Source organism: Anabas testudineus, chromosome 23, assembly GCF_900324465.2.
Source record: "Anabas testudineus chromosome 23, fAnaTes1.2, whole genome shotgun sequence".
Lineage (NCBI taxonomy): Eukaryota > Metazoa > Chordata > Actinopteri > Anabantiformes > Anabantidae > Anabas > Anabas testudineus.
Genome location: NC_046631.1, coordinates 13,099,130 through 13,126,672, shown reverse-complemented (window position 1 = coordinate 13,126,672; position 27,543 = coordinate 13,099,130). Strand labels below are relative to the sequence as shown.

The 27,543-nt window shown below is 39.6% G+C and overlaps 2 protein-coding genes across 6 annotated transcripts in view; both read left to right on the top strand.

The window, feature by feature from the left end:
- The window catches only part of syt1a (synaptotagmin Ia), a 135,596-nt gene extending 113,312 nt beyond the window's left edge, over positions 1 to 22,284 (top strand). For 4 of the 5 annotated variants that reach the window (XM_026364118.1, XM_026364117.1, XM_026364116.1 and 1 more), the window contains 5 exons: positions 2,350 to 2,517; positions 4,167 to 4,334; positions 8,212 to 8,329; positions 15,767 to 15,900; positions 18,946 to 19,152. In XM_026364118.1, coding sequence (XP_026219903.1) covers positions 2,350 to 2,517; positions 4,167 to 4,334; positions 8,212 to 8,329; positions 15,767 to 15,900; positions 18,946 to 19,152 — 795 coding nt within the window. Of the gene's footprint in view, positions 1 to 2,349; positions 2,518 to 4,166; positions 4,335 to 8,211; positions 8,330 to 15,766; positions 15,901 to 18,945 lie in introns of all 5 variants that reach the window. The other variant, XM_026364115.1, reaches the window with a different exon arrangement.
- A 1,769-nt stretch (positions 22,285 to 24,053) lies between these two features.
- LOC113163679 (NADH-cytochrome b5 reductase 3-like) lies at positions 24,054 to 27,535 on the top strand. Its single transcript, XM_026362499.1, is given in 10 exon segments — positions 24,054 to 24,211; positions 24,461 to 24,586; positions 24,720 to 24,792; positions 25,524 to 25,630; positions 25,711 to 25,840; positions 25,929 to 26,012; positions 26,440 to 26,525; positions 26,616 to 26,715; positions 27,122 to 27,213; positions 27,215 to 27,535. Coding segments are annotated over 10 exon segments (900 nt in total). The 5' UTR covers positions 24,054 to 24,190; the 3' UTR covers positions 27,296 to 27,535.
- Positions 27,536 to 27,543: the final 8 nt, after the last annotated feature.

Genomic DNA, 27,543 nt, shown 5'->3' with positions numbered 1-27,543 from the left:
TGTTTGTATATGGCCAAACCACATCAAGGCACTTTACAGTGTTTAAGGTTTAAGACCTTACAAAATATAACTGTATACAGAATTATATAGAAAACCCAACAACCCCACTGAGCACCACCAGGAGTCAGTGGAGACAGCTTTGCACATCTGGACACTGCAAATTTATCATGACACTGTGAATAAAAAGTTAGTGCAGAGACACTTAAATGGCAGTGCATCCAGTAATTGTTGAGATATTTTTTAAACCACAGATGTCATCACTAAAGTCTCAAGGATTTATTTCAACAGTAGAATCTCTAGTGTGACTAAAAAACGCTGGTGCAAATTGAGGATTGAGTTTTTGTCTGTCTTGGACACAACATGAAAACATCAACTGCAGCTATGTGGACATCATCTTGTTAAAGCATTTTTATGATGTTTTATTCATTAAATGATTAATCGAAAAACATGACGCACAGATTAAACGATTTACAGATTTTTACAGAAGTTTTTCACTTAGTGTAATTGAAGGGTTTTTCTAAAAATTAACGCCTTCCTCTTCAACCAATTTTGAGGAAATGAGAAAGACTAAATGGATTTTGTAAAAGCTCAGCACACTCACAGTTGGGGATTAAGTTAATTTTTGAGACATAATTTATGCATAATTTTACTACCAGGAGTCCCATCTGCTTGGTTTAATGTTGAGCAATGGTCTTAACGAATTTTGGGGAAACCCCCCTCTTCAGTTTGTGTTGTGAACGTCTGGTGGAGTGTCATGCAGCGTCAGGAAAGATGCAATTAGCTCAAGCTGCAAGCAACAAATCAACATTCCCAACCACTTCCTGATCGTACCTGTTCTCAAGCATCAGTGCCTCTCGCAGTAAAGATGGTGTGACATGCCGTGTCTGCAGCAGACACACATACAACCTGATTGATGGGTTGAAATCAGAAGGACAGCATGCAAAGGACACATAGCTGAGCTTGAGATTCTAGTGCCACTTCATGGCACTACAGAGCAAAACATTTAGGTTGAAATAAGTGACGTGTAGAATAATTGCACGTCTTCTGTTTGCCTTGTGAGGTGCGTAACTGTGTGGCAGTGAACGAAGTGCTGATATGGCAGGTATGCAATTACAGAAATAATATTCATGTCAAAGTGATCCACTGACATCATGACACAATCTAATTTCAGTGTTTTTAAGGTAATTTCGAGAAAATGTTGTGCATCTCCTGGGGAAGAGCTAACTAATTGAACATGTCCCATACTTTCCATGATATACTCAACTTGTCAATTTAAAATGCACCTTTTGTACCGTTTGTCAACTCAAAGTGCTTCACAGATGACTAACTTGTGTTTACTGTTGTCTTAAATCATGTTTGTTAATCTATGTGTGTCTGTAGCTCATTCATATTATGGTAACCCTGTGTTATCGACACCACATGGTTCCATAAAAACTTTTATTACTGGAGTCTCACCACCATTCCTTGCAGATCTTTACCTATAAAAACTGATTATTTGCACCCAGTAATAAAGTGAAGAGTTACGCCACATGTATAGTCAATAAAACAATGATTTACTTGAGTATCCAGTTCAGGCTAAAATGGACTTAATGCACTACCTTTAAGCCCATATGCACAAATCCTAAAAGTGCAAAAAGTACTCAACTGAGTACTCATTGATCAAACTTAACAGGTGAAAACTGTATGAAACTAAATGAAACTTATAAAAAATAATAGTTAGTGGACCCTTTTATTTAAATGCTCTTATCACAGTTAAAAATAAACTTGCAGATCATCATATGATGTTCAAAAATACATCGTAGCTACACGTATTTCTGTCAGTTTCTTTATTTATTGTTGGTGATAGCTCCACACAGTAAACTGATGCAGCTCCTGACAGCTGTAGAGCTCCATGGATCAGTGCCCTGGTCAGCTTCCAGATTGCTGCTTGATGGCTGCCTGATAGGAAGTTGATTGACTGACAAGCTGGGCCTCCTGAGCAGCCTTTCAGTAGAAGCTCTGACAGACAGGTCAATCACCCTCACAGCCCTTTGTGCTTATCAATTATCAGCCTAATGTGAAGAGAAACAGTCCTCTCATTCCTGCTCTGACACATACTGACCTTTACAGACTCCTCACCTCTCAGGCTCCGTCGACACAACCTTCTGATAGTTGCTTCATATCCCAGAAGAATCATAAACAGTCATGTTACTGAAAAATACAATATTCCTCTATGTTGGGATATTTCTTTAAGCATGATGCTCTGTAAGGATGTTGGTGGGATGAAGGTGCAAGTTGCTACCATTAGCATTAGCAGGCACTCCTCACACAGCTTTCTTCAATTTTCTGTTCTTCCTTTTTCTCTTCTAGCTCATGGTGGGGATCATCCAGGCAGCAGAGCTGCCTGCTATGGACATGGGCGGCACATCTGACCCATACGTAAAGGTCTACCTGCTGCCTGACAAGAAGAAGAAGTTTGAGACGAAGGTTCACAGGAAGACCCTCAATCCCGTCTTCAACGAGCAGTTCACTTTCAAGGTATAACTCACACTAAAAGTTTAGTTTTATTTGCATCCACTGAATTTGTGGCAATCTGATTTGCATGCAGTCGTGAATGCTGGAAAGGTGTGGAGACAGCAACCAGCTGGCACATTAACAAGCTCCTGACAGAATATCTCACACTTTCACATACACACTCCGAAGCTCGATGTGATTGGGATTAACACAGCCAGATGCACCGCTACACCCCGGCCTTCCCTCAGCCATAATGGTGCATGACTGTTGCTGAGCAGCAGGGAAAGTTTTGTTATTCACGCGACAGCAAAGAACGCAGGTGTTTGGTGTAAGTTAAGCATAATGTGGTGTGATATTCATCTCAATACCAGGTTTATTTGTGTGTTTTCAATCCATTTAATTCCAAATCTGTGATGCATTCAGGAAAAAAACAACAAACAGTACAGGCGATTATAAACCGCAGTGATAACGTCAAGAATAAAAAAGATGATTCACTGAGATATTGTCAAGGACAAATCAGTGAATCTTATCTCTCCTTCACTCTCTTTTTTGTGTTTAACAAGTTATTTCCATTTAATAACTTTTGTCCCAAAGTCGAAGGTGATGAAGAATCATAAGTAATGCCTCCCACCCTCACCTGTCTTTTACCCACATAGGCCTGATAACACCATCTGTCAAGGCGGGGGCTGGAAGAATAGTGATTGATTTGAAAACCAGAGCTCCCACAATATCTCCATCCGCCCACTCCACAAACAAACACAGGAATCTGACTCTGCTTGACATGTAATTAACTTGAGAATAGATGCAGCACAAGCGTTTCCTGTCGAAGTCCAAGACTGATAATATCAAATTGAAATCTATGAAACTGAAATGTCGACTATGTACTGTACGTGACAAAACGTTTGAAGCACATTTCAGTGTAACAGTCCAATACAATGACACTGCCACAGCAAAATAGAATCAGCGTCTGTCTGACACAGTCAACAAGACCTAAACATTATAAGAGAGGTGTTATTACAGAGCTGGATGGTTTTATATTGTAACAGAGCTCATTGTAAATGGTGTTTTTCTGAATTATAAATAAACCTGGAGTGTTCTGCACTTATCTGACCATGCAGCACAGTAACTGCGTCGCTAGATCTCGTTGACTTTAACTGACTGCTTACAACCAGTAATGCTATCCTAGCTTGTTAAGTCAGAGCTCATCTACTCAGTGCAGTGAGAGAGAGGAGAGAAATGGGATTTATTTTCTCAACTGAGCTGTTGAAAGCTCCCAATAATAAAGTAATGTTTCCTTGTTTCATATAAAAATAGAATTCAGTCACCCCTACAAAAAAGTACTGGTGTTAAATGACACTGTTTTCATATATCTGTATTTTTATTGACTACTTGTGTGGATTTACTCTTCACTTTATTGCCGGGTGCAGCAAAGACTCTTTGTCACATTTATAGTTAAAGACCTGCAAAGGAATGAAGGTGAGATTCCAGTATTTTATTAGTACCATGGTACAATATTAGGAACGTCCATGCTAAAATATATTCAGTATGTTACTGTCCATGGTTAAAAAAAAATGTACGACGATACTACAAGGCCATATTTTACTGAATTATACATATGTAGGCATGAAGTGTTCCTCTTCTTGTGTCTGACCTTTGTTGGTCCCCTTCTTTAGGTCCCCTATGTAGAGCTTGGTGGGAAGACGCTGGTAATGACGGTGTATGATTTTGATCGCTTCTCCAAACACGATGCCATTGGTGACATCAAGGTGCCCATGAACAAGGTGGACTTCAGTCACATAACGGAAGAGTGGCGGGATCTTCAGAGCGCTGAGAAGGAGGAGGTAAGATCCATGCAAGGAGCAGGCTGATACACAAGCTAAAAGTTCAATCACTTCTCACAACAGGGTAAACGAGTGGGTTTGAAATCATTTTGCGGCGTCTCACTGAATGCCAGCCCTCAGATTTACAGACATCTAGTAGCTGCTGTTTCAATAATAAGAGCATTTCTATTGCATAAGTGATATAACAGTGATTATTTTGCTGTGTTCAGCAAGCCATTTGTGATTGAACCACAAATGTGCTGCCGTAGCTGATGTAATCCATCTCTGTGGGAAATGTCACTTAATCAGATGTCCACACTTCCCCTTCAATTAATAGAAGTGTGACTTTCCAGGCAACAGTTCAGGAGATTCAATTTTCATGGTAAATGTCATGGCATATAGCACATGTTGCCAGGGGAACTTCACTTTTAGCATTAAGGTGGTTTGACTTAAAGGTTAATTATAACAGTGTTGAATGGCTGATTGTGTTGTTTGAATTGAAGGGCATCACAATACTTGGCTGAACCAGTTTTTTGTTTTTGTTTTTTTTTTGTGCAATGTTCAGACTCAGCAGCAGTGGTGAACCACGCAAATTATTATTGTTACTATTGGTGGACAGCAGTGGATCGATTTGTCCTTTAGCTCAGATTGTTTGCAGAACCTAATATACACCTGATAAGGTGAAAAGTGCTCCAGCACTAGTGTCCAAAATTTTAATTTAATGTTGTCTTTGGGAAACATACAGTATTTACATCGCACCTGAACAAACCACACAAATGTAAAGTGAGTTCTGAGCAATCTGGCTTTTGGACTTCATGACAGCTAGACTTCATTACTAACCTCCTTCATACCTACCTCACAGACATGCAAGTGGTATTGATCTTCTGATTTAAGAACACTTTGCATTTATCTTTCAGATTAGGAAAAGTCATGTAAATAAGGATCTCAGTCGGGCTCAGGTTAGGGACCTTACAGTTCACTTCTCTTTTCTATTGGTTTATTTTTCTGTTTTTTCCTCTTCAAGTCTCTTAAAACATTTAAATGAAAAGGTCTGCCGAGAAAATCACACTGCGGTTGAACAGGTAACGACCTGTGGACGTGCAAGCTGTGATTAGGGATCACAAGTAGATTTGTCTGAAGAGTTACATGAAAATGGTTTTGGTTGGTGGTGGGGGCACTAGTTTTATAAATAAAGCAAAGAAAGTTCAGAAAAGACTCAGCATATCTTTTAAATGTACAAAGAAAGAGCGGCTCTTTCAGGTATAAATCTTTTATCAGTGAGCTCAGTGAAAAGGCATCAGACTGAATAAAACTCTTGGTTTAATACCCTACCTACAGTACCTACACACAGACAACACACTTCTCTTTACTTTTAAGGTCAAATATGGAGTCGCAAGTTCCAAAATGCTCTTTACGTTGAAAAGGCAGGAGGTGGAAAATATTGAAGAGCTGGTCACTGCTCTCCACAGGCATAATTAACCACCACCCTCTCTCTCAGTGGCCTCCAGGGGAGAATGTATTTGTGTTGATTAAAAACCAACCCCCATTATCAAAGTGACACTATTTTCTGGTGCAACTAGCAGGCGGGATAGTTATTGATAAATGAAAGGGGTGGGATCCTTTGTGGATAAACTGTGCCGTAGATTATTCTAGCAGGTTGTTTCTGTATGAGGAAATAGACTTTCATTGAAACTTGATGGAAGACTCCTGGAATGAAACAAAGGTCGATTTTCAGATCCGGTTTGGTTCTGATTTATAATCTCTGTTCAAAATGGCCACATGTAAAGCAGGTGTGACCTGAGCGAGAGTCACTGCCTGTGTGTGCTCCTCACGTTGATAAGGAATATGGAACGAATATGAATACCTTTCTGCTGAGTGTATGATAATAAGGCGGTGTTGTGATTGTGATTTGTGTGAACCGGTGAAGTGATTGCAGCACTTTTTCAGCAGAGTGATGAGTGATGAACAAAAGAGGCTGCTGATATTAGAAAGCATTCAAACAAAAACAAGAGACCAAATCCATAGTAGAAGATTGAAAGCATGCACAGACTTTTACAGTTGATTGACTCAGAGATGCACTGTAATATGAAGTGTATCCCTGTAAAATACCTTCATATAGGCCAGGTGTATTTATTTTCAACATCTTTTGACTGTTTGAATCTTGACTGTACTGTTCTGGATAATTACAAAATGTGCACATCATTAAAGGAGCGTCGATCAGGAGAAGAAGCAAAGATGGGTCATGGAACTATTTTGTGCCAAACTCTGTGAGAGAATTGTCAAAAGTTCAAAAAGAGTACTTCTTAGCACAAGATTGCAAAAATACATAGAAGACATTTAGCTCAGAAGTACTTTAGAAAGAAAGAAAGTAAGAAATTGTTTTTGTGCAAGAACGGAAGCCGTACATGAGTTTTGTGCAGAAATGCCAGAGGTTTCTGAGCGTAAGTTCACATTAGACAGAAAGAAAGATAAAAAAAGGGGCAAATATTTCACCTTAGAAACTACAACAATCAGTTTCCTTAGTTTCCAAACAATTAAAAAGTGTTATTAAAAAAAAAGGTGATGTAACACATTGGTAAACATGAACTGTCACGACTATTTTAACGGTTTTTAAGCATCAAACTCTAAATTTGTTTATGTTAAGAAAATAGAATTAATTTCATGTAATAATCTTTTTTACTTTTGTCAGATAAAGGCTAAATCTAATTAATATATCACAAATCTAAGTTTCTATTGCGTTTTAGAAAAGGTTTTTTAAAATGAATTTGGTACATTCTGTACAACAGTACAAAGTGGAAATGTTGTGCTTTGACTGCCAGCTGCAGTAGTATGATCACGTTTTTGTTTTTCATATGTCCAGCCAATTTAATTGGAATTTAAAAATCATGATGGTTATTATCATAAAATAAATAATTTTACATACAAATCTGCCACAGCTGAAGTTCTCAGTTTACACAATTACACACTTGAAGTAATAGTGTGCAGTGTTTTGCCATAAATTGTGTTTTTTAAATTATTTGTCCATTTCTACAATAAGACAGCAGACAGCTGGCTCATATGATGACTAACCTTGTTAGCAGCTGCTCCTGGAGACTGAATAGCTTGAATGTTTTTGATATTAGACAGTATATTAGAAAATATTTATGCATCATATTCATTTTTATTGTGATGTACATATGTTCTGTTCAGCTGTTGTACTTAAGTAAAACCATTATGTGTCTATATTAGACACTAATCTCATTTCAACACTATAAACTGTTTTGCTACTTTACCTCATATGGTGAAAAATAAATAATGCCACTAAATGACATCTTAACAACAGATATTCTTTATTTTAACACATTGCACAATGACCTCTGAATTATGTATAATGATCTGTCTGCATACTGGACACTAGTAAGCGCTGTGCATAGAAATATCAGCACTTAGAGCAATTAGAAACTCGTTTCAATCATTTATGGAAATATTATGCTGATTCAATCTGTGCATGCTGATTCAGACACGCACTTAATAGTCAGTAACAGTGTGACACATTTGGAAAATGAATTAGAAAGTGTTAAACCCAAATCTATAACTTTTCTTCCATTATAATAAAATGTATATTCATGTGTTTGTTGAGTGGAAGAAATGACAAATATGCAGCTTTATGTCTTCTGAAATAACAAGTAGGTAACATTTGAACTTGTGCGCTGGTACTTCTAATAAAGAACAAGTTAAACATGTTTAAAAAGACAAACTCAACTTCAATTTTGGTTGACTGAACAATTTATGAGCTATTTTTTCCTCTCATCTAGCCTTCAGTGAGCATCTGCTGGGAGCTGGTGATGCAGGAAATTTGGATTTAGTAGTTGCTGTTAAAACTGTTCTCACCTTTGCAATGTCTCCGCTTCTCCCACAGCAAGAGAAGCTGGGTGATATCTGCTTCTCTCTGCGATACGTTCCCACTGCTGGCAAGTTGACCGTGGTCATCCTCGAGGCCAAAAACCTGAAGAAAATGGACGTGGGAGGCTTGTCAGGTGAGGAGAATTATAACGTGTGTGTGCCCACTGACTTTCCCTCTGACAGATCCTTTTGTCTGTAATTATACATGCACTGCAGCACTCACTTTTCCTCTCCTACAACACTGAGGTTTTTTTTAAATTCCCAAACACATGGTCACGATTACACTTTTCACAGAAAAAGATGACTTTAGAAGCCTTTTCCACCGAAAACAATTTAGAAATATCCAGAACATGAAGAAACTCAATTGGTGAGATGTTCATTAGTGCAGGTTAGTCATTATCTAATGACTAATGGAAGTATCACAGCACTAATAAAGACAAGAAAACAAAGAAACATTAAAGTAAATTCCTGCTGTGGTGTATCTCAAACAGTACAGCCATGCAGGATTAAGCCCAATAGATGACATATATCACAATGCAGTCTGAAGAGTGGTGCTGATGTCATGGTAACCAAATGTGCCTTTGTTAGGGCAGAGGAGGGAATATAATCCTCCATGTAACACCCACAGACACAAAGTCCATGACTGGAAGGTACACAAAAAAAACAGGGCCAGTCCATCTGCTGCTATCATCAGTAAAAAAAAAAAGAGAGATTAGATAATTATTTTAAAATACTATAATATTACAATCAGTGTTTCTGCTCCTCTTTATCTTATATCACATTAACCTGAACATCTTTTGTGTTGTTTTGGACTGGATTGGATTTCTCAATAATGATTGTGGAAGCTGAGCTGTTGCCCATTAACACCTGATTTAGAGCCTCGATTCCAGACGATGCATCAAAACTGTGACTGTCAAAACTTGGAGGAAAAATCTCACAGTGTGACTGCTGCTGCAGCCTTATTTAAATGAAGCAACCAATCATGATACGATGTGAAATGTCACAGAATACGCTGCTGCTCTTAAAGCATACATCAAAAGCTTGTATGGCAAATTTCACATTGCCTTATTTTATGTGTGTTCACAGTCTCCTCCTCCTCTTACTCATGAGAGGTTGATGCATTTTTGGTACATTTTGCAAACATGAGACTGTTATCATACAGTCTACTATATAATATTTGCTGCTTAAATATTTGAGATTTCCCTTTAATCCTCATAATATTGATCAATTATACAAGTGTTAATGTTATATCAAGAAGAAATATTGCATTTGTTTCATCATTCTGGAGCCAGACGTCTTTGAATGACCAGTATCTTGTATTTGATCACATCTGATAAACACACACCGACTCCTACTTGCACTGACTTTAAACCACAAAGAAAAAATCACACAATGCGCCCCCACCCCTCTCTCCTCCTGCCTCTTCTTTGACTTTCTTCATTTTAAATTCCCCGGCGTGCACTTCCCTCCCGCCTCGGCACTTTCTGTTGCAATTACCATACACCTGGGTCCACTTGCTTTTTGCCTGAGAGCCCAGTCTCTCCATATAAGCCTAAACATCCTGCAGTACAGTAACACGGCACACATTAAAAGCTCAGAGCTCCCTTTCATCTATCAGACCAGCGTGAGCATCCATTTGGCAGGAAAAAGTAATAAAAAAATTAAAAAAACCCTCCTCCGCTGCCATTTTATGCTACTGGCATTAGCGCTCACCTGTGCCCATTTGCATCGTGGGATTGTCAACATTTTGAGTTGTCAGCCACATCGACTAGCCAGTATGAAAAAGGTGTGAATGTGTTCACTTTGAAGGCCAGGTTTGTCTCTTACAGAGAGAGGAAATGGTAGGGAAGCCAGACAGTTTGACACCATGTACTGTATGTCACATTTAATTGGAGCATGTTTTATCTATGTTCAATCATCTGTGGGTTCCAGGGTGAATCACTAGCATACAGTAATAGCGCAGTGCACGTTTCTAATTACACACAACCAGAATATACTCTAAATTGCTGTTTGAGTTTTGATTTTTGTTAGTTGTTACTGCTTTCCTGCTCCGAGAATGGACTTAGAAGTGTAGCAGATGGATGAAATAATGGGCAGGTCTCTAATAACAATAATTAGCCTCCATCCACAGGGCTGCTCAGCCAGAGCTTAAGGAGGAGGACAAGTAATTGATGGCCTGGGATCAGCCTTCTCCTCTATAGTCGTCCTGTTTACCATGCCTAATTATGGCTCACAGAGGAAGATGTGGGTATTATCATTAACCAATGTATAATCAGAAATAATTCTTTTGATTGGCTCTTCGTGAAACATCCCTCCAAATTTACTGCCGTGGTGTGTTTCTCACAAAAACAGACTTTTGAAAAAATAGTTTTGAAACTGCGGTTGACTTTTCGTACTCCTCAGGATTGCTGCTACTTAACTGCAGTGATGCACAGAGCACCATGCTCTTTAGCTGTCGTCTCAAAATAATCCCACCCTCATTACAGCCTCATTATAGAAGTAATGAGTAGAAGTTCCTCTCTACACTTTAGTCTGCTCCACAGCAATGTATAGTTAAAATGCATATCCATTATGTTGAGTTGGGGGCAATCAGATCTCACAGAATCTTGAAACTCCTGCGGGAGGTGCAGCCTAAAGACCAGAATGTGATTGCAGCAGCAGGCAAACTCATGACTGACTCAACAACTCTTTCAACGTCCCACAGATGTATCGTGTTATTTTGTGCAATGAGGCGGTAAGAAAAATCACTTATTGTCTTTTTAAAATGGTGTGTTTTAAAGTATTTCAAGCTGCTGTGGTGCACCATCGACCGTGAGTCAGACACAAAGGCCAAGTGTTTTGCGAAAGGACATGTGGGCTTCAGATAGTGGTAGCAAAAGTGCATTGTCCCACCCTCTTTGTACCTCTCAAGATGTCCCAGAGGGCTGTGGTGCGGCACATAACCAGGTAATGGCCCACAGTGGGGGAGGTTGTCAAAGCACACAAGCACCATGTCGCCAGTAATGAAGCCGCACTGCCCTGACCTGATGCTCCAGCTCACTATCAAGCTTCTCAGCTGCAGGGTTTATTTATTTTGTTCCCCTGCTTGGAAAGACTGAGAGGGTTTCTCCCAGTCTGTAGGCAAGTGTGCCGAGGGATCATTAAGATGATAAATAGGCCCTGAGACAAGAAAGTGATTTGGGAATGCCGCATTTATTTTGTCAAATTTTAGCTTTCATATAAACAAAGACCAAAGATGCAGATGATAAAAAAGCAGATATGTTCCAGGGAGATTCCCAATTTAAGAATTAGAGACTAGAATACAGTATCACAACGATCTCCATCAGATCAGCACCTCCAAGACGAATTTCACTGTAAATGTTGTGTTTGTGTGGTGTGTGTGTGATTCACCACTGAGCCGAGTGTGTAAAACTAAACCGACAGTCACCCCTGGGTGCACCCACCATGGCAAATCCAAAATGATGGGAGGAAAGCTAAGATGACAGCCAGGCTATATTTAACCCTGCTTGTATTGGTGTTCATTCTGCACCATTCTGCCAGCACGTGCAGCGGCCACACTCGATGAATACGGTAATATTTGTGGAAGAAACTCTGTGTTTGGCGTTATCCTCTGTCTGTGCGTGTAATAAAGTATTGTAGCTTCAACTGTGACAGGCAGTGCTCTACCAAAATAATCCGAATGACTCACAGCTTTACAGACGGCCTATAAGTAACCACTTTAAAATATACGGCTTTAGCAGCTCTACTTAACTCTGCAGCTGATTTGACTTATCCAGGGAGCTGCTCCCAGCCCCCTCCCGAGGAGGAAATGTATGGACCACTGATAGTGCATCGCCTCATAAAACCATGGCTGAGATCCAGGACTCAGATGAGTAACCCTCAGGATAGTGAAGTCGAGCCTCGGTGCTGTACACATATGTGAGGAGGTGTTCTTGCATCAGGAGCGCTGCCATTCATCCATAAAATGGCAGCGATTACATCCGTCTGCGATGAGACGGTAAAATGGGCCGGATATGAGGTACGGCATGCTTCCCAAAACTCAATAATGCCAAACTCTCATCTGCTGTCCAGAAAGATAAGAGCGTCTGGGTAGCAGTGATGTGGCGCCACAGGTGTGTTTCTCTTTTTTTTTCTGTCTGAGAAAGGGTTATCTTGCATAATCCCATTCAGCTGTTGTATTGTGTTTATTCAGGCAGTTACCAGTATAAGAGGATGTGGACAAGAGCTGAGATGAGAATGTAGCAATCGCTGTTTTAACAAACACCGTCAGATCTGTCATCCGTCATCATTTAATGTTGGTTAATAACGATTTTGGTCTTTACCAAAGTGTGCAAAGTGCAAAAAGCTGTTAGGACACAATATTAACCCCACTCAACAATTACTGTCCATATCTAAGTAGACAACAACTGATCCCAACACAGTGGGCAGCACTGGTCAATGAGACAACGGTAAACGTGGTGAAGTGAAAGAGGAACTATGCTGTTGCTGTTCGAGACTTTTTCTTTGTGTCCTTGAGGGATGAAGTAGTAAAAACAAACAACCCAGTGAGTACTGCCATTAGCATTAAACTAGCAATTCCATTCCCATAAAAATGTCCTCTAAAGTCTAATTTGATGTGCAGTAGTGACCATCATGTCGGACAAAAATAACTACATTTCCCAACACATCAGTTAATCCTCATATGAAGCCTTTTGTCTGCCTGATGTGTCAGTTTCATATTGAATTTATTAATTTTCCTTATTATACTTAAACCCACACTAGGGCTCAGCTGAGGATGCTGTTTGCCTTGACCTAACTATACAGATTTATTTTTTAGTGTTGACTCTATGAATCCACTATATATTTGTGTCAGTGTAAACCTGTATGTTGTTCTTTGATTGACTACTATTCTTTTCTTTCTTTTCTTTACAAATCTCAACAATATTTGCCCTTTTGCCTTTTCTCAGCTTTTGCACTTGACTTTCTTTAGACCTCTGCGAGCTTGATGAGACAGGTCTGCCTACGCAAGATTAGTTTCAAAGAGGCAGAGAAAGAACTGAGGAGTTTCTGTGAACAATGATAGCCACCCATGGCTGATCACACAAAGAAAACCAGTAGAATCCCCACTCCTACAGATGATCCAGCGGGGAGAAAATGTGACAGTATCAGCTGGTGATTTGTTGGAGTTCACTGCTGAAATATTGTAGAAATACTGAGAAATGTAGGATTTTATGTTTAGTAGTGAGTTCTTTCTGAAGTAAAACCTTAATGTTGGTAAAATATGAATGTGAGACACTGAAAAAACCACGACGTACCCACCCTGCTGTTAAAAACGTACTAGTTACTTATTCTGAATACTATTGGATGTATTCATTCAGCAACCTCGCACACAATCCTCATTCGCTGTTTTATATCTGAGCCCAGCACTCGAGCTCTTCACTGCAGGAGAGTAATAATGGACACCCACTCCATTAGGAGCGTGCTACCTTTTCACTCATGTCTCTGTCGCCTATTTATTCTGCTGCCTTTCCCTCTTATTCTGTTTGTGTGCTTTTCTCTCTGTATTCATGTCAGCGGCCGTGGACGAGTCCTCCAGTCTGCAGTCAGGTCCTTATCTGCCTAAACTGGATAAAAGATTAAAGGGAATGACGCTTGTTCAGTATTTGCTATTGCTAAAAATTTAGCAACTAAAATATTAATAATAATCCTGTTAATATGGGATCCAGAGAAAAATCCAAACAACATCTGATTCAAAGTCTTACTCCGTATACATGCTCTGAGGTTTGATAGTTGTTAGCTTCAGGCGGGGAACAACCTCATTAGCATCTCTGAGATTATTGTGGTTATTTGTTATCTTTGTCAAGCAGCGTGTTGTCTTAAATGATATATTGCACAAAGCTGGTTCCATTATTGTTTTTGTTTTTTCTGTGTAGCTTATAGAGTCGACGTGATTGTGGACTGAGATCAGAGATCATTAATCGTCTCGTCATGCACTTTTTTGCTTGGGAAACCAGGATTTTTCACAACTGCAAAACTGTGCCTGCGGGTTTATGTGTTAATTTATTTCATTTATATTCATTCAGTTGTTATGAGAAATCTGTTTGGCTGTTTTAAAGAGTTCCCCTAGGTTTTCTTCACTCTACCCCACGTTGTTTTATATATTGATTGACAAAGTAGAGTCTAGGAGGAGCAAGTTGGAGCCTCCACGGATGACTTTAAGAGGTTAAGACTTCTTTCTATCTATAATTATTTTTATGCAAATGAAGGCAGCATGTGCTGTCTTTTAGAGGAACTGCAGCTTAAAACACCTAAAAGCCAAGTCATGGTTTTTACATTTGCACATCCGCTAAATTAGGACATGCATTTAGTCACATCCTAAGTCTGTGATGTTGGGATGAACATTAATCCTAGTACCTTTTCATCTGAGGGCAGGTGTGTAAGCTTCAATCAGCCTTAAGGCACAACAGGCTTCTTCGCTTGCTACCTCACTGAAGCCTATTTTTCCACATAAATGTCATTTACAAAATTTGATTACCGCAAACAACTTCAGTGTACATACTGAAAATGTGCTGATTGGCTTCACTAACCAGCCGTAGTAGTTGTATGATCCACCACTGTCAACAACAAACCTTTTACTTTCATTATGTGAAGCCTTACTCCACCCAGACGTGAATAACTTGACTGATTTTTATTATTTCCATCATCGTATCTCTGTTGTCTGGGTTAAATTCACCATGATCAAATATGTGGGACAAAGGTCTTGTTCCCATGATGATTTCCAGACTTTCTAAATTAATAAGGACCAACCCACTGTAGAAACACATCGTATTTAATGAGAATAAAGGAATGAAACAGTTCATATAATTATCAAATTCTTATTCATATTTTGGATTCCTTTTGTTAGCCACAGAAAATTACAGTGAGCGGTATTACAATGCTCAGCTGCCCATATTTTGGACTCATTACAGCTGCTTTTAATATGCAGATAAATACCCTCACCTACTTCCTTCAATGGCCCAATTACAGCCAAAAAGCAAGGTGTCTATTTCCCAATTTGAAAAGGCAGAAGCTGCCCAGTTGTCAGTTTTCCCTCAGAGACCCAACTGATGACAATTTGGGAAACATAAACAAATCAGGAGGAGCAGTGTCGCGTCATAAACGAAAACGATGGGTGGTTTGCTGTTTGCAGTCACACTAACACACACACACACACACACACACATTACCTGATTGCTTGAGAACAGATGAGGACGGACGAAGTGGACCTCTTGGGTACCACTTGAGATGGTATTCAGATAGATGAAAATGAGGCTCTTGTGTAGGGAAGGTTAACTGAGTGATGTAAACACACAGGACTCCTGTGGCCACACTTTAAAATCACTTTTTAGGGTTAATCTGAGGGCGAGGTTGGTGCTATGGGTTTGTTTAAAGCTGCTATAATCAATATAGTTTTATTAACAATTGATCAGTGAGCTGTGTGTTTTTAAAAAGGTGGCTTGTGAAGACAATTGGAGAAAAATATAAAAGCTGTGTCTTTAAATTGATGTCAAATGAGTTAAAGGCATCAAAATCTTCTTTATTGTTCTCTGCAGATCCATATGTGAAGATCCACCTGATGCAAAACGGCAAGAGGCTGAAGAAGAAGAAGACGACAATCAAGAAGAACACCCTCAACCCGTACTACAACGAGTCATTTAGCTTTGAAGTCCCATTTGAACAAATCCAGGTACATTTTCATCCATCTACAGAACAGGCCTGAATTTTTAAATCATCTTTTTTTATTTCTAAAAGGTAATAATTGGTCTGTAAGAACCAGAAAACATACAAGAAACTGATAAGAGGGAGCTCATTCACCAAATGATCAATGTAAGACGTGTCTTCCTAGCACAATAATCACTTTAAATCACTATTCTCTGCACTTTATTATAGCTTGTATTGTCACGCACGTCATGATTTAGGTGAATTTAGCAAGGTCTATACAGCTACTTCTACTAAATAGTTTTTTCTAGCATTCAAAAACAAATAAGTTGAGCATAAATCTTTTTTCTGGAACAATATGAGGAAAAAGATAAGGAATGGAATAGCAATGAGCACTAATATCTCTTCAGGCAACAGCGTAATTGTGTCAAATTGATTAAGCTCGTCACAGCTCACAGATCATGAATTTGGGTTCATGAACCTAAGATTAAATTTAAACTGTGTTGATCCAAATCGAGCTCTTATTTAGAGCTGCTGATACCAGTATGTTGTCCAAATATACGTTTCTTATCTCCACACCAAGAGCCAGTTTGATCGTTAAATACTTGTTAATGCCACTGATTGAATCATACACTCATCACTGATTGGACTGAACCCTCGTCTGAAAGCTGTGAGAACATTAAGAATGTTTTTAACTTGCATAATGGACCTAATTATTCTGTCATAAATCAAACACTAACTAGATTCCTTGAAAAGGTTGTTGTAAATGTTAAACTAATGGTCTGTTTAAATCACGATGACGCCTCTTCTGCATTATTATTGCATCTGATTTTAAATTAAGACACTTGGAGCTGGTGCGATTTCTAATTACAGATTTACTCCCATAGTATTAACTCTGCCTGGTGTTTTAGGGGAAATATATTCAGTTTAATTTGTTAATCGATTTCTCAGGACGATTTTTTTTCTCCCATCCTGTTAACGTTTAAAACTGATTAGAGAGATTGCCTATAGAAAGCTGCAAATTAACCACTGTTATCAGCAGAGGCGTAGTGTTGGATTCGAGTTAAACTAGACCTTGAGGCTATTTGTGTAATTAATCTAAAGATGTTAATTGTCTCAGGGGTTGTGTGGGAATTACAAGCAGTGCTTTTAATTGGTCTATCTCGTAAAACTAACAGAAGGTGGAACATGTCTTTGTTATTTGAGCTGCTGTCGTAACTGTCATAACACATATGATAGTTAAATAACATGTGAAAGATGAGACGGGACATAAGACTTCAAACAAAGACAATAAGGTTGAGTTCAGGGTTCAAGCACAACGTGCTCAAGATTCAGATTAACATAAAATAACATAATCCAGTTCTTCTTGTTTCTCTTTCAAAATAAAATGTATTCTATAAAGAATTGAATTGATATTTTTAGTATTGATTACTGTATATGTGGAGCTGTAATCAGCTACTTGCTGTAATTATTTATTAGCAAACTGTGCGCCACATTTTCATCTTTCAGCCCAGCGACAGCTGAAGACGCTGTGATTCCTGATGGAATAGTAGATCTCATCATGTTAGTCTAGAAAGAAACAAACAGGTTGAACTATATCTTTAAAATAGATCTTTTGAATCCTTGTATTAAACATAAATAACGTCCTGTTTTGTGCTGCCCCTCTGAAAGAAACAATAATTGAATTTCCTGAAATGTTAAACGTATCCATTTTCAATGATGATGATGATTTATGAACCAATTACAACAAACAGTAAGAGTTTGTTTCAATAAAGCAATTTGTAGGCGAACTGTCCCTTTAAAAAACAACTAACCCCAACTGACCACCTGGGAACTTACGCAGTGTTTCATTACATGGCGTATTAGGCATGCTCTTTCAGAACAGTGGCTCTGCTCTCTTGTAGGTGGCAGTAGCCCCGTTACAGTGGATCGAAACTTAATCAGGGCTCTTTGTGCACTCGTTCGTGTTCTCTGCCAGAGATTGACGCCCAGGTCACTCCTCTTTGCAGTGTCCCTTTGAATAAACACATGCCGAGGCTGAGTCTTAGACCTCTGAGTAATCAAACATTCTGCCATGTTTGGCTCTGGAAATAACTGAAGCCTTGTCTGGAATCTCGATTACTCTTCAGACATTAATCATCTTTAATGTGTGAAGAGCACCTCATTCTGTGCATTACTGAACTATCTATAGAGATAACCATCATGTAACGTACTACCTCAAGTTTTAACCATTCTGTATCCAGTGTGTGGCTCAACTGTACACTGGTCCCCTTTTTTGGATTCTCACTGTGCAGATGTATTATAGTACCTGGTACTTTCTTGGTTATCACCTCCTTTGGGGTTCTGAGTGAGCTTTGGTAATACCAGAAGATTTGAAAACACTGCAGATTAATAAATGGTCAGAAAAAAGCATCACTGCTTCAGACACAGTCGTCTTGTCGTCTGAAAACATTTCTTGATCTTTCGTCTCGCTGCCTTCGGCCTCTTCTGACACAATTTTGTCTCCTTGCTGTGACAAACGGCCACAAACAGAGAAGCAAGAACAGCATTCATTCAATATCCTCTGGTGTTCTTATGTGTGGAACCAGTGTGTAAACCTGGACAAAATACGAAATTGGGAGGAATTGGAAAGTGCATCCTTCCTAAACAGACAACAAAAAGCAGGGATTTAAAATGGCACCATTATTAAACTGTAAACCATATGAACAAATGTATTTTCTTTATTTCCCATAGCACAAGTTCAGCTGTGCAGTGTCATCATGTAAATACTATTATAATTCTATTAAACTTTATTGAGCATGTTTCCACACTATATTTTCAAATGCTGTAAAACAATAAATACAAACCCAGCTACTCCCACAGTTGAAAACAGTGAAGCAGTAGGGAAAAAAAATTACTTAATAAAAGTGACTGTCAAGTGTTAAAAGTAGTCAACAACTCAAAAGTGTGAATTCACTATTTCAGTGGAAAATAAAGTGGCTCTTACGACATTAGAATTAACCCTTTATATGCCGACGACACCATGATTTATTTCTATGATTTATTTCTATGCCTCCCTCTTCCCTTTCTACAGAAAGTGCAAGTTGTTATAACTGTTCTGGACTATGACAAGATCGGCAAGAACGATGCCATTGGAAAGGTCTTTGTGGGCCTCAACAGCTCGGGGACGGAGCTGCGCCACTGGTCCGACATGCTGGCCAACCCCAGGAGACCCATCGCTCAGTGGCATGTCCTGAAGCCCGAGGAGGAGGTGGACGCTCAGCTGTCCGTCAAGAAATAGACAGGGCCCTTTCAGCACCTGCCTTGTAGTACTCTTTAGCCAGTATGTGTAAATACCTCAGTAATATATGGGTCCATCCTCATAACCCCCTTCAACTCGCCTCTCAGCCTTTCCCAGCCTTACTGCGCCTAATTTAACATACAATCCTAATTATTCAGACAACATTTCATCAGCTGCTTTTTTCCAATCAGGTTCCTCATTTTCTTGCTTTCTCTTTTTTATTTGTTCCTCTTCGATTCAGCTGTTTTCGGTTTTTCCATCTCAGAGCCCTTAACTGCCCCGACCAAATGCCCCCTTCTTTTAAGCAATATGATCTGTATAGATAGCGCATGACTGAAAGAATTTATTGTACCACAGTTGTATATATAAGTATGCAGACAAAATGATTTCTAGTTTATGTGTTTGTATGTTGTTACCCGTTTCCTAATCTGTGTATATCTTGATGTTTTTAATAAGATGTTCTATTTTAAATTATGTAAATGCAGATATAGAGGAAAGCCAATATTATATATCCCAGGATTTAAAAATTAATACCTTATTACCTTATTGCATTCCAGAAAAAAAAGAATTTCAACCTGCAAGATGCTAGTGGAAGTATATTCACATTGTAAAGGACGACATCTGGCTTTAAGTTCAGCAAAGGATCATCACAGAAAAGACAAACAGATGAATATATACACACTAAACTCGAAAATACAAAGACAATACAAAGACAATACAAGGCCATTAACTACTATGGTTCCATGGGGAAAAATATGCTGCTGGAAATTATACAAGCACATGATTTCTTACAACTTTTTCTACTGATTTCTCAATCAGAGGACCTATGTGTTTAGCTTGATGCAAACTGAAAACAGAACAATAGTCAATACAAACCAGTTAGCATTTGATTTCTCCATATTCGGCACTTTCTTCTAAGTGAAATAGGTCCTCGTTTAAAGGCCATCGTTCACTTCTACTGGCTCGTTTTCTTTCCAGACTCCATCCTAAAGACTTCTTAACCCTTCTCAAACAGACTCCATGTGAAACAAAGCACCAAGCGGTAGCCATTGTGTCCTTAAGCTGGTTTAACAATATTTTGTTAACTGCTTCCTTTGAACAGCCTTGTCGTTGTTGTTGGAAGTAAATCGCATCTCGGTCAGAGTCCGATCTTTGAGAGGGAGTTTTAAAAATAAGGGTCGTGACTCTGGGTTTAAGAGGACTATTTTTAGAGCAATTCAACGTCTGGACTATTTTTAGTAAACTGCATGATTTTTTTTACAATCTTTACTAAAGGCTGGGACTGGGGAGGGAGATCTACCGACACCAGGGGAAGCTCTTCTGATACGATCCCCTTGCCTTCAATCAGAGGAGAGGGATGGAAAAAAGTTTAAACTTGGAGTCAATGTAATGTTGACAGAGGTGAAGCAAGTTTCTAAACACTGCCATTTTCAGGGAGGTGACTTATGTAGAGACCCTTTCTTCATGCACACTTCCACTTGCTGGTGGTTGTAGCTTTGGTTTATCGGGAACAATGTCTTTGGCTGCAATGGTGCCCTGAATCGCAGTCTTTGCTTTGCGTTGCCTTCTCACAGTGACAATAGAGCTAGCCATGTTTTACTGCCAATTTAACTTTTAGGTGGCTGCTGTTTTGCGCTGAATGTCTTTGAACTAGCTTGTTGACTTCTTTAAAAAAAAATTTCGGGGGATTGTTGGACGGCTTTATCGCAGGACACCTGCAGGGGGAGCCAGAAATCCACCTGCACGATTGGCTTAATTAAAGAAAGTAATGATGACAAATCATGTTTCAGCCAACAGCAATTACACCAGTTTTGTTTTCTTGTTGGCACAGGACTACACCAAGAGAACGTGGAATAACCGTAAAAGTTAATGGTCTGCGTAGGCAGATTGGTCCATCTTGTCCTTTACTACGGGTCCAATTAGGAAAGGAATAAGTTTTAATCCATGAAAACCATGAAGTCTCTTATCTTGGAGGAACCTCTTGCATATACTCGATGCTAGCTTCAGGAGGACTTTCTAAATGTTTTCAATGTTATTGTGTAGTTGATAGCACTATTATGAAAAAGCTACTTGTCATTCCATAGGAGTCTCTGAAGACTGCTTTGTGTATCACTGTGACTGCCGTGTGTGCTTAGAGATGTAGACTTATCAGTAGGTAGCGAATCCAGTTTGTTCTGTAGTGATGTCGTAGCGTTAAAATCCATTTTCCCTTCTACACGCAGAGAGAGAGAGAGAGAGAGAGAGCGTGACGTCACCCGACAGCACGAGCTGATAAAAAGAAAGTCTGCATGACTTTTAATCTGAACGTGAGTGGGACGCTTCACACAGCATTTTGTTGAGCACTGTGCAATACTTGTATGTTCATCCCATAGTGTTAAAGTGGGTGGCGTTGCCTAAGAAAAACGATTCTAACCCTTAGAGGACGATTCCAGTCTAGAGAGATGTTTCTCCTTTCCAGTGAGATGGTTAGGACACAGCACACGTAGATTTCAGCTTGTAGGTTGGAGCTTGACACCTGTTGACCTCTGTTTAGGGTTCCCTCCCTTTTCGCAGGTTCGTTTTCTCTTCTTGCACACAGTTCCAGCATCAGACGTTTCAGGGAGTATTAGTTAAATACCAAACGAGATTCTACATTTAAATATCCCCTTAAAATGCCATGTATATATTTACATAATTGTGTCAAAAATGTATATCTAGAAGAAGTATAAAGTGACATGAATATAATTATTCACCTGCAAATATCACCTGTCGATCATCCACATACTTCAGCTCTTCATCCTTATTTCATTTCATTCGAGGTTTCGTTAACTGCCCTGCCGATTCAAAGCCCCCTTTTATATTTGAGATGAAAACTGAATGTACAGTTTGGACTGTGTTGGTGTTGCTAACTTTAACCGTGAGATTAGATGTACTTGCACTTTTTGTTGTTAAAAACATTCTGTTTATATTTTTTTAACTATTAGGAATTTATTTCATAACCCATTGAGGGGAAACCTCCTCTGTCTTACAGCATTCCAAAACCATTCAAATATGCTTTAATACAACTCCATTCCCAATCCCTCACCATCCTGAGGGAGTCTCTTATTTGACATGTTTTACATTTGTAGATTCACGAATTCCAGTACAGCTTCAGATTTAAATGAAAAAAGGGATTAACTTACAATGTAAAGGCTCTGTAAAAATAGCCTGAGCAATTCAGTGTGAATACTAATGCACAAATGGTTGTACTAATGGAATTATCGGATCAAACCGGAAAGAAAATCAAGCAGAATTATGACAGGACAAAAAGAACATGTGTAAACCTATCAGGGAATTCAGTAATGGGCAGCATTGCAGAACCTACCAGATTTCAATGTGTGGGGGGGGGGGGGGGGACAAACACTAAGCTAAAGCCATTACATGCACTGCAACGCAATGCTCCTCCTATTCCGATTTCCTACCAAAGTATGCATGCATAATCAAATCCCTAAATTCTGCTCTTGTTAAAATACCTTATCAAGCTCTGTGTGTGACAAGGAACTCGAGATTCTCCCAGTGACTCCGACTAAAAGCCACACTAACCTTTCAAAAACAAAGCTGTGTAAAGTATTAGAATCTGATGCTGTAGAAAGATCCTAGTTGCCTTTGTGTATATCAACTGCCTGCTTGAGTATTCTGTGTGTGGAACTTTTCTCTGTAACCTTGTAGAACTGTTTGGGGTGTTTTTTCCTGCCATATCGCTCGCAGTGACCAGCGAGCTGCTGACGGTTATATTTGCTGTGTATACCTTCATTTTTGACGAGGTGTTTTATAGTTTCGTTTCACTTTGTGTAGTGATTCACTCTGTGGAGTTTTCTGACTGTTGTTATATAACTTCATATACACAAATGATCAATAAAAATGTTTTATTTCCTGTTGATACAGAAGCTTATGTCATATTTTCATTTGTAACACAGCGTTTCATCAAAGCAGATACTGTCGCCTCCTCTAATAGTAGCTTTAATGACAAAAACAACCTCTATTAGTATCACTGCAGCTCTCGTATTGATTGGCACAGGAGGTATGAGTCACTGCTCCTGCACAAAACTCCCGTCACATCAAAAAGAAAAGTGCCTCCATGCATCGCTTGCATGACAAATTCAACTTTTAATGATGATGTTTGCTTCGCAACATTGAACAGGTTTTGAATCATCCACAGCTGCACGTTTACAAAGGCCACTACTGCCATCTAAAGGATTTGAAGGAACATTTGACCGAGTGTGAATATTCACTGACGTCCTGTAGAGTCAGGGAACAGGGACCTCAGCGGAGGGATGTTGACACCGTAATACAACAACATTCTGTGGATTATGTGCAACAAACATGCAGATTATAAGTTAGTATTTTTGTTTTTTATTGGTGGAGGAGTCAGTTGAAACATGCTAAATGTTAGGAGGAATACAAATGAAGCAGATGAAGTGAGATGGCACAGCCCTCAGAAGGAAATGCAAAAGCAGATAAGTCTTATCACAGTATGAAGCACGACGTGAAATAAACATAGACACAGGCTCGACAAACTAACCACTCACTGTGCATGAATAGAAACTGTCTTTTGCTCTGAGTGTAAACTGGAAAACGTGAATTAAGTAATTTTAGACTTTTGTTGTTGGAAACTTGGACTTTTATTGTTATCATGAGAGTTTTATTCTGATAAGTAACCGGAACTCCCATGCGGAAGTGACAAACAGACGTTTGTGTCCACAAATACAGCTATAAACAAATGAATCCTTATTCTATAGGACGAAAAGTGAATTTTAAAACGGAAGCGTCAGTATATTTATATATTTACTTTGTGAGCAGCTTGTTGGACGTTGTCTTTACATAATAACCACTTGATTTTCAAATGGATGCTTTTATTTTCCTAACAAATGACCGGATGTTGATGCTCAGCTAGCTAGCTTGATCCTGAGTAGCTCCATGACAGCTCGTCCTCCCGTCGCACGTAGCTGCACTGAACCCAGCTGCTGCTGCTGTTTTGTGCACTGACGAACATCCCTGCAGTTTCTTGAGCGACCTGAAAATGCTGTCCTACATCATCGGTGTAAGTATAGTTTAATGAAAAGTATCCAGACGCATTTGATTTTGGCTAATTGTTTTGCTTTAGCTAAGGCTAACACAGGCTAACGTGAGTTGTGCTGACAAACTTGTGTGAAAGCTTTTTCCAGATCTGTCCACAGGAATCTTCATGACTCACTTCTCCCTGTTACGGATTCAACACAAGTGCCTGTAGTGAGACAACGCCCTGCTGCTAGCTAATGCTAACTGATGGCGTTTTTGACCCTTATTGCAGCTAATCCGCGGCGGGTTTGACGGCATCATCAACCTCATCTTCAGACTCTTCTTCTCGAAGAGGAAACCTGCGATCACCCTCCAAGACCCGAACGTTAAATATGCGCTGCGGCTCATCGATAAACAGGTAACTACAGTCACCTGGACAGGTAACCACACTGTCCAGCTGCTGCACATCATGTCTTCATGCATCGTCCTGTGGCTGCTTGTTGTTTATTTGCAACTTGTCCCTGAGACACTGTTGTCTGCTGCTTGTGCAGATCGTCAGCCATGATACCAGGAGGTTCCGCTTTGCTCTGCCCTCTCCGGATCACGTCCTCGGACTCCCTGTCGGTCAGTATGTGCACTCACACCAACAGCATCATCACTGTTACAGTGTTTATGAAACACAAGTGCTGTTGTTGTAAAAATTAACTTCACATGCACTGATGCATAAACATATAAATACTGCTGAAGGTACAGTAATATGTCATATTTACTGTAGGTTGCATATATGTTGCACTCTGCACACACACACTAATTATTAAGTTTAAGACACTATTTAAGACACAGTGGCAACTGACTCATGTCTGCACCTCACATTTTAAATAAGTACATGTCTTTGTAACTTTAGGGAAGTTAATGCAAATTGCGTTTTGTTGCTGCTGAACTTTTACTTTGCACAGTGAGAAAACGAAGTCTAATCTGATGCAGAGCTTTTTCTTTTTAGCAGAAAGAAATTAATTAGAACGGGACTGATTAGTTGAAGTTCTTTGAAAGACAAAGCAAAGATCTTTCTAAAATTAACAGTTAGTGACACATTTAAACTTAAATAGTTTACTGTAAACTGAATATAGTTCAGTTGTTAGAAAGCATTATTTCAATCCTGGCTAATAAAGAAATGGAATTGACTGTCATCTAAAGGCTGTAATGTGAAGCTTTTGTTTGAAAGGTTAAAAACCAGTTGAAGTATTATTTTGCTGTAGCTCATATTTTCATATCATCTAGTCAGTGTAAATTAATCACTACAATAGTTTGTGCACGATACAAGGTAACTCAAGTACCATCCATGTGTTCCTGTGCAGGGCAGCATATCTACCTGTCTGCAAGAATCGATGGAAATCTGGTCGTTCGTCCGTACACACCTGTGTCCAGCGACGATGACAAAGGCTGTGTGGACTTAGTGGTGAAGGTACAACCTTAAGAAAAATCAGGTTTTTGTATAAGTAAAGACGTCATTTGTTGTTCTAAACAAGTCTCTCTTGTTCCCAGATTTACTTCAAAGGTGTTAATCCTAAATTCCCTGAGGGTGGGAAGATGAGTCAGTACTTGGAGAGCCTCAGGATCAATGACACGATTGACTTTAGAGGACCCAGCGGTCTTCTCGTTTACAAAGGCAAAGGTGAGCTGCATAGTTTAAACCCATGAACAGTTGTAGTTGGACTTCTAGCAGCCTGACTTGATGCTGCACGTTGTCTTTCACATTTCAGGTGTTTTTGCCATTCAGCCAGATAAGAAGTCCCCAGCTGTGACCAAGACGGCCAAACAAGTGGGGATGATCGCTGGAGGGACGGGTAAGAGGAGCGTCCAGTGTCGATTCTAATAGTTGGTTACTGTTAAACTGTTTGGCAGCAACGATGAGCCATGTTGTTGTCATTACTGTTTGTAGATAATGGCTCAAGTATCAGCTTCAGTTATTAATCTGTGTTCTGGTATATTTCAGTTGATAAAACACTAAATTCATAATTTCTCATAGTCTGAAATATTCGTAGCTCACATGTACAGAAATAGAATAGTTTTAATTAGAGATATTGTCCTTGTTGTTGCATCATGTTGCATGGAGCTGATGAGAATTTGACATAATCTATTTAGTGGATTCAGCTTTAAGTAAATATTTTCCTGCCTGTTTGGACCTACACACATTCATGATGTGTGATAAAGGGGGTTTATACCTAAATGAAGTCTGGTATCATGACGTTTGTCCCTCGTCTTTTCTGACAGGCATCACTCCCATGCTGCAGCTGATCTCAGCCATGATGAAGGACCCACAGGACCACACGGTGTGTCACCTGCTGTTTGCCAACCAGGTGAGTGTCATTAGTCGTGATCACGTGCTGCACGCTGTTTGCTCGTGGCTGCACCGCAGGAGCTCGACTCACACGGTCGTTTGTGTTCAGACGGAGAGAGACGTCCTGCTGAGACCGGAGCTGGAGGAGATCCAGGTCAACAACCCGGACCGGTTCAAGCTGTGGTTCACTCTGGACCGAGCGCCTGCAGGTGAGTCCTCAACAACACTGATCAGAGTTCAGCTCCTACTGTTGACAGATGTGGGAGTTAGTTTATTTTAGCTGCTCCTGTGTTGAAGTTAATGCTCCATTGATGAGTCACAATGTTCCGTAGTTGACGTTAGCATTAGCACACGTGGTCACAGAGCTAACCTCTGTTTTCTGTAATAGTTGATGAGGCACGTTTTGTAAACTGTTGTTTTTACGTCATTTTTAAATGAATAGATGCTCATTTAAACACACGGATAGAAAATAATTACTCTGCTGCACAATAAAGAAGATTTTGAGCACGTTTGTCAAGTTGCGGCTACTTCCGGTGCCGCTCGTTAAAAGCTGCCATCTTTGGACGGTACTAGTGAGTTGAGCCTGTTGTTGCTTCTTGTTCCGGGTGTTTGCAGACTGGGAGTTCAGCCAGGGCTTCATCACTGAGGACATGGTGAGGGACCACCTGCCTCCTCCCGGTGACGACACGCTCATCGTCATGTGTGGCCCCCCCCCCGATGATCCAGTTCGCCTGCAACCCGAACCTGGACCGTGTTGGTCACGACAGCAGCAACAGGTTCACGTTCTAGACGCGTCCGTCAGCTGATCTCCAGCACTTAGGTCTATTTATCATGCAGCTGTGTGTTGACAGAACCTGTTTTGGCCTCTTTAAGTTTACTGGCTGTTTGTTTCCTGAGTGCCTTAATATATGCAAAGCTTTATTTCATGCACATGTAAAGTATTGTCATCACTTGTTTATGGCTGTTACACTTATGTTGAACATGCTGGGGTGTAAGTTTATATAATGAATAAAATGTTGTGGAAAGTAAGAAGAAAC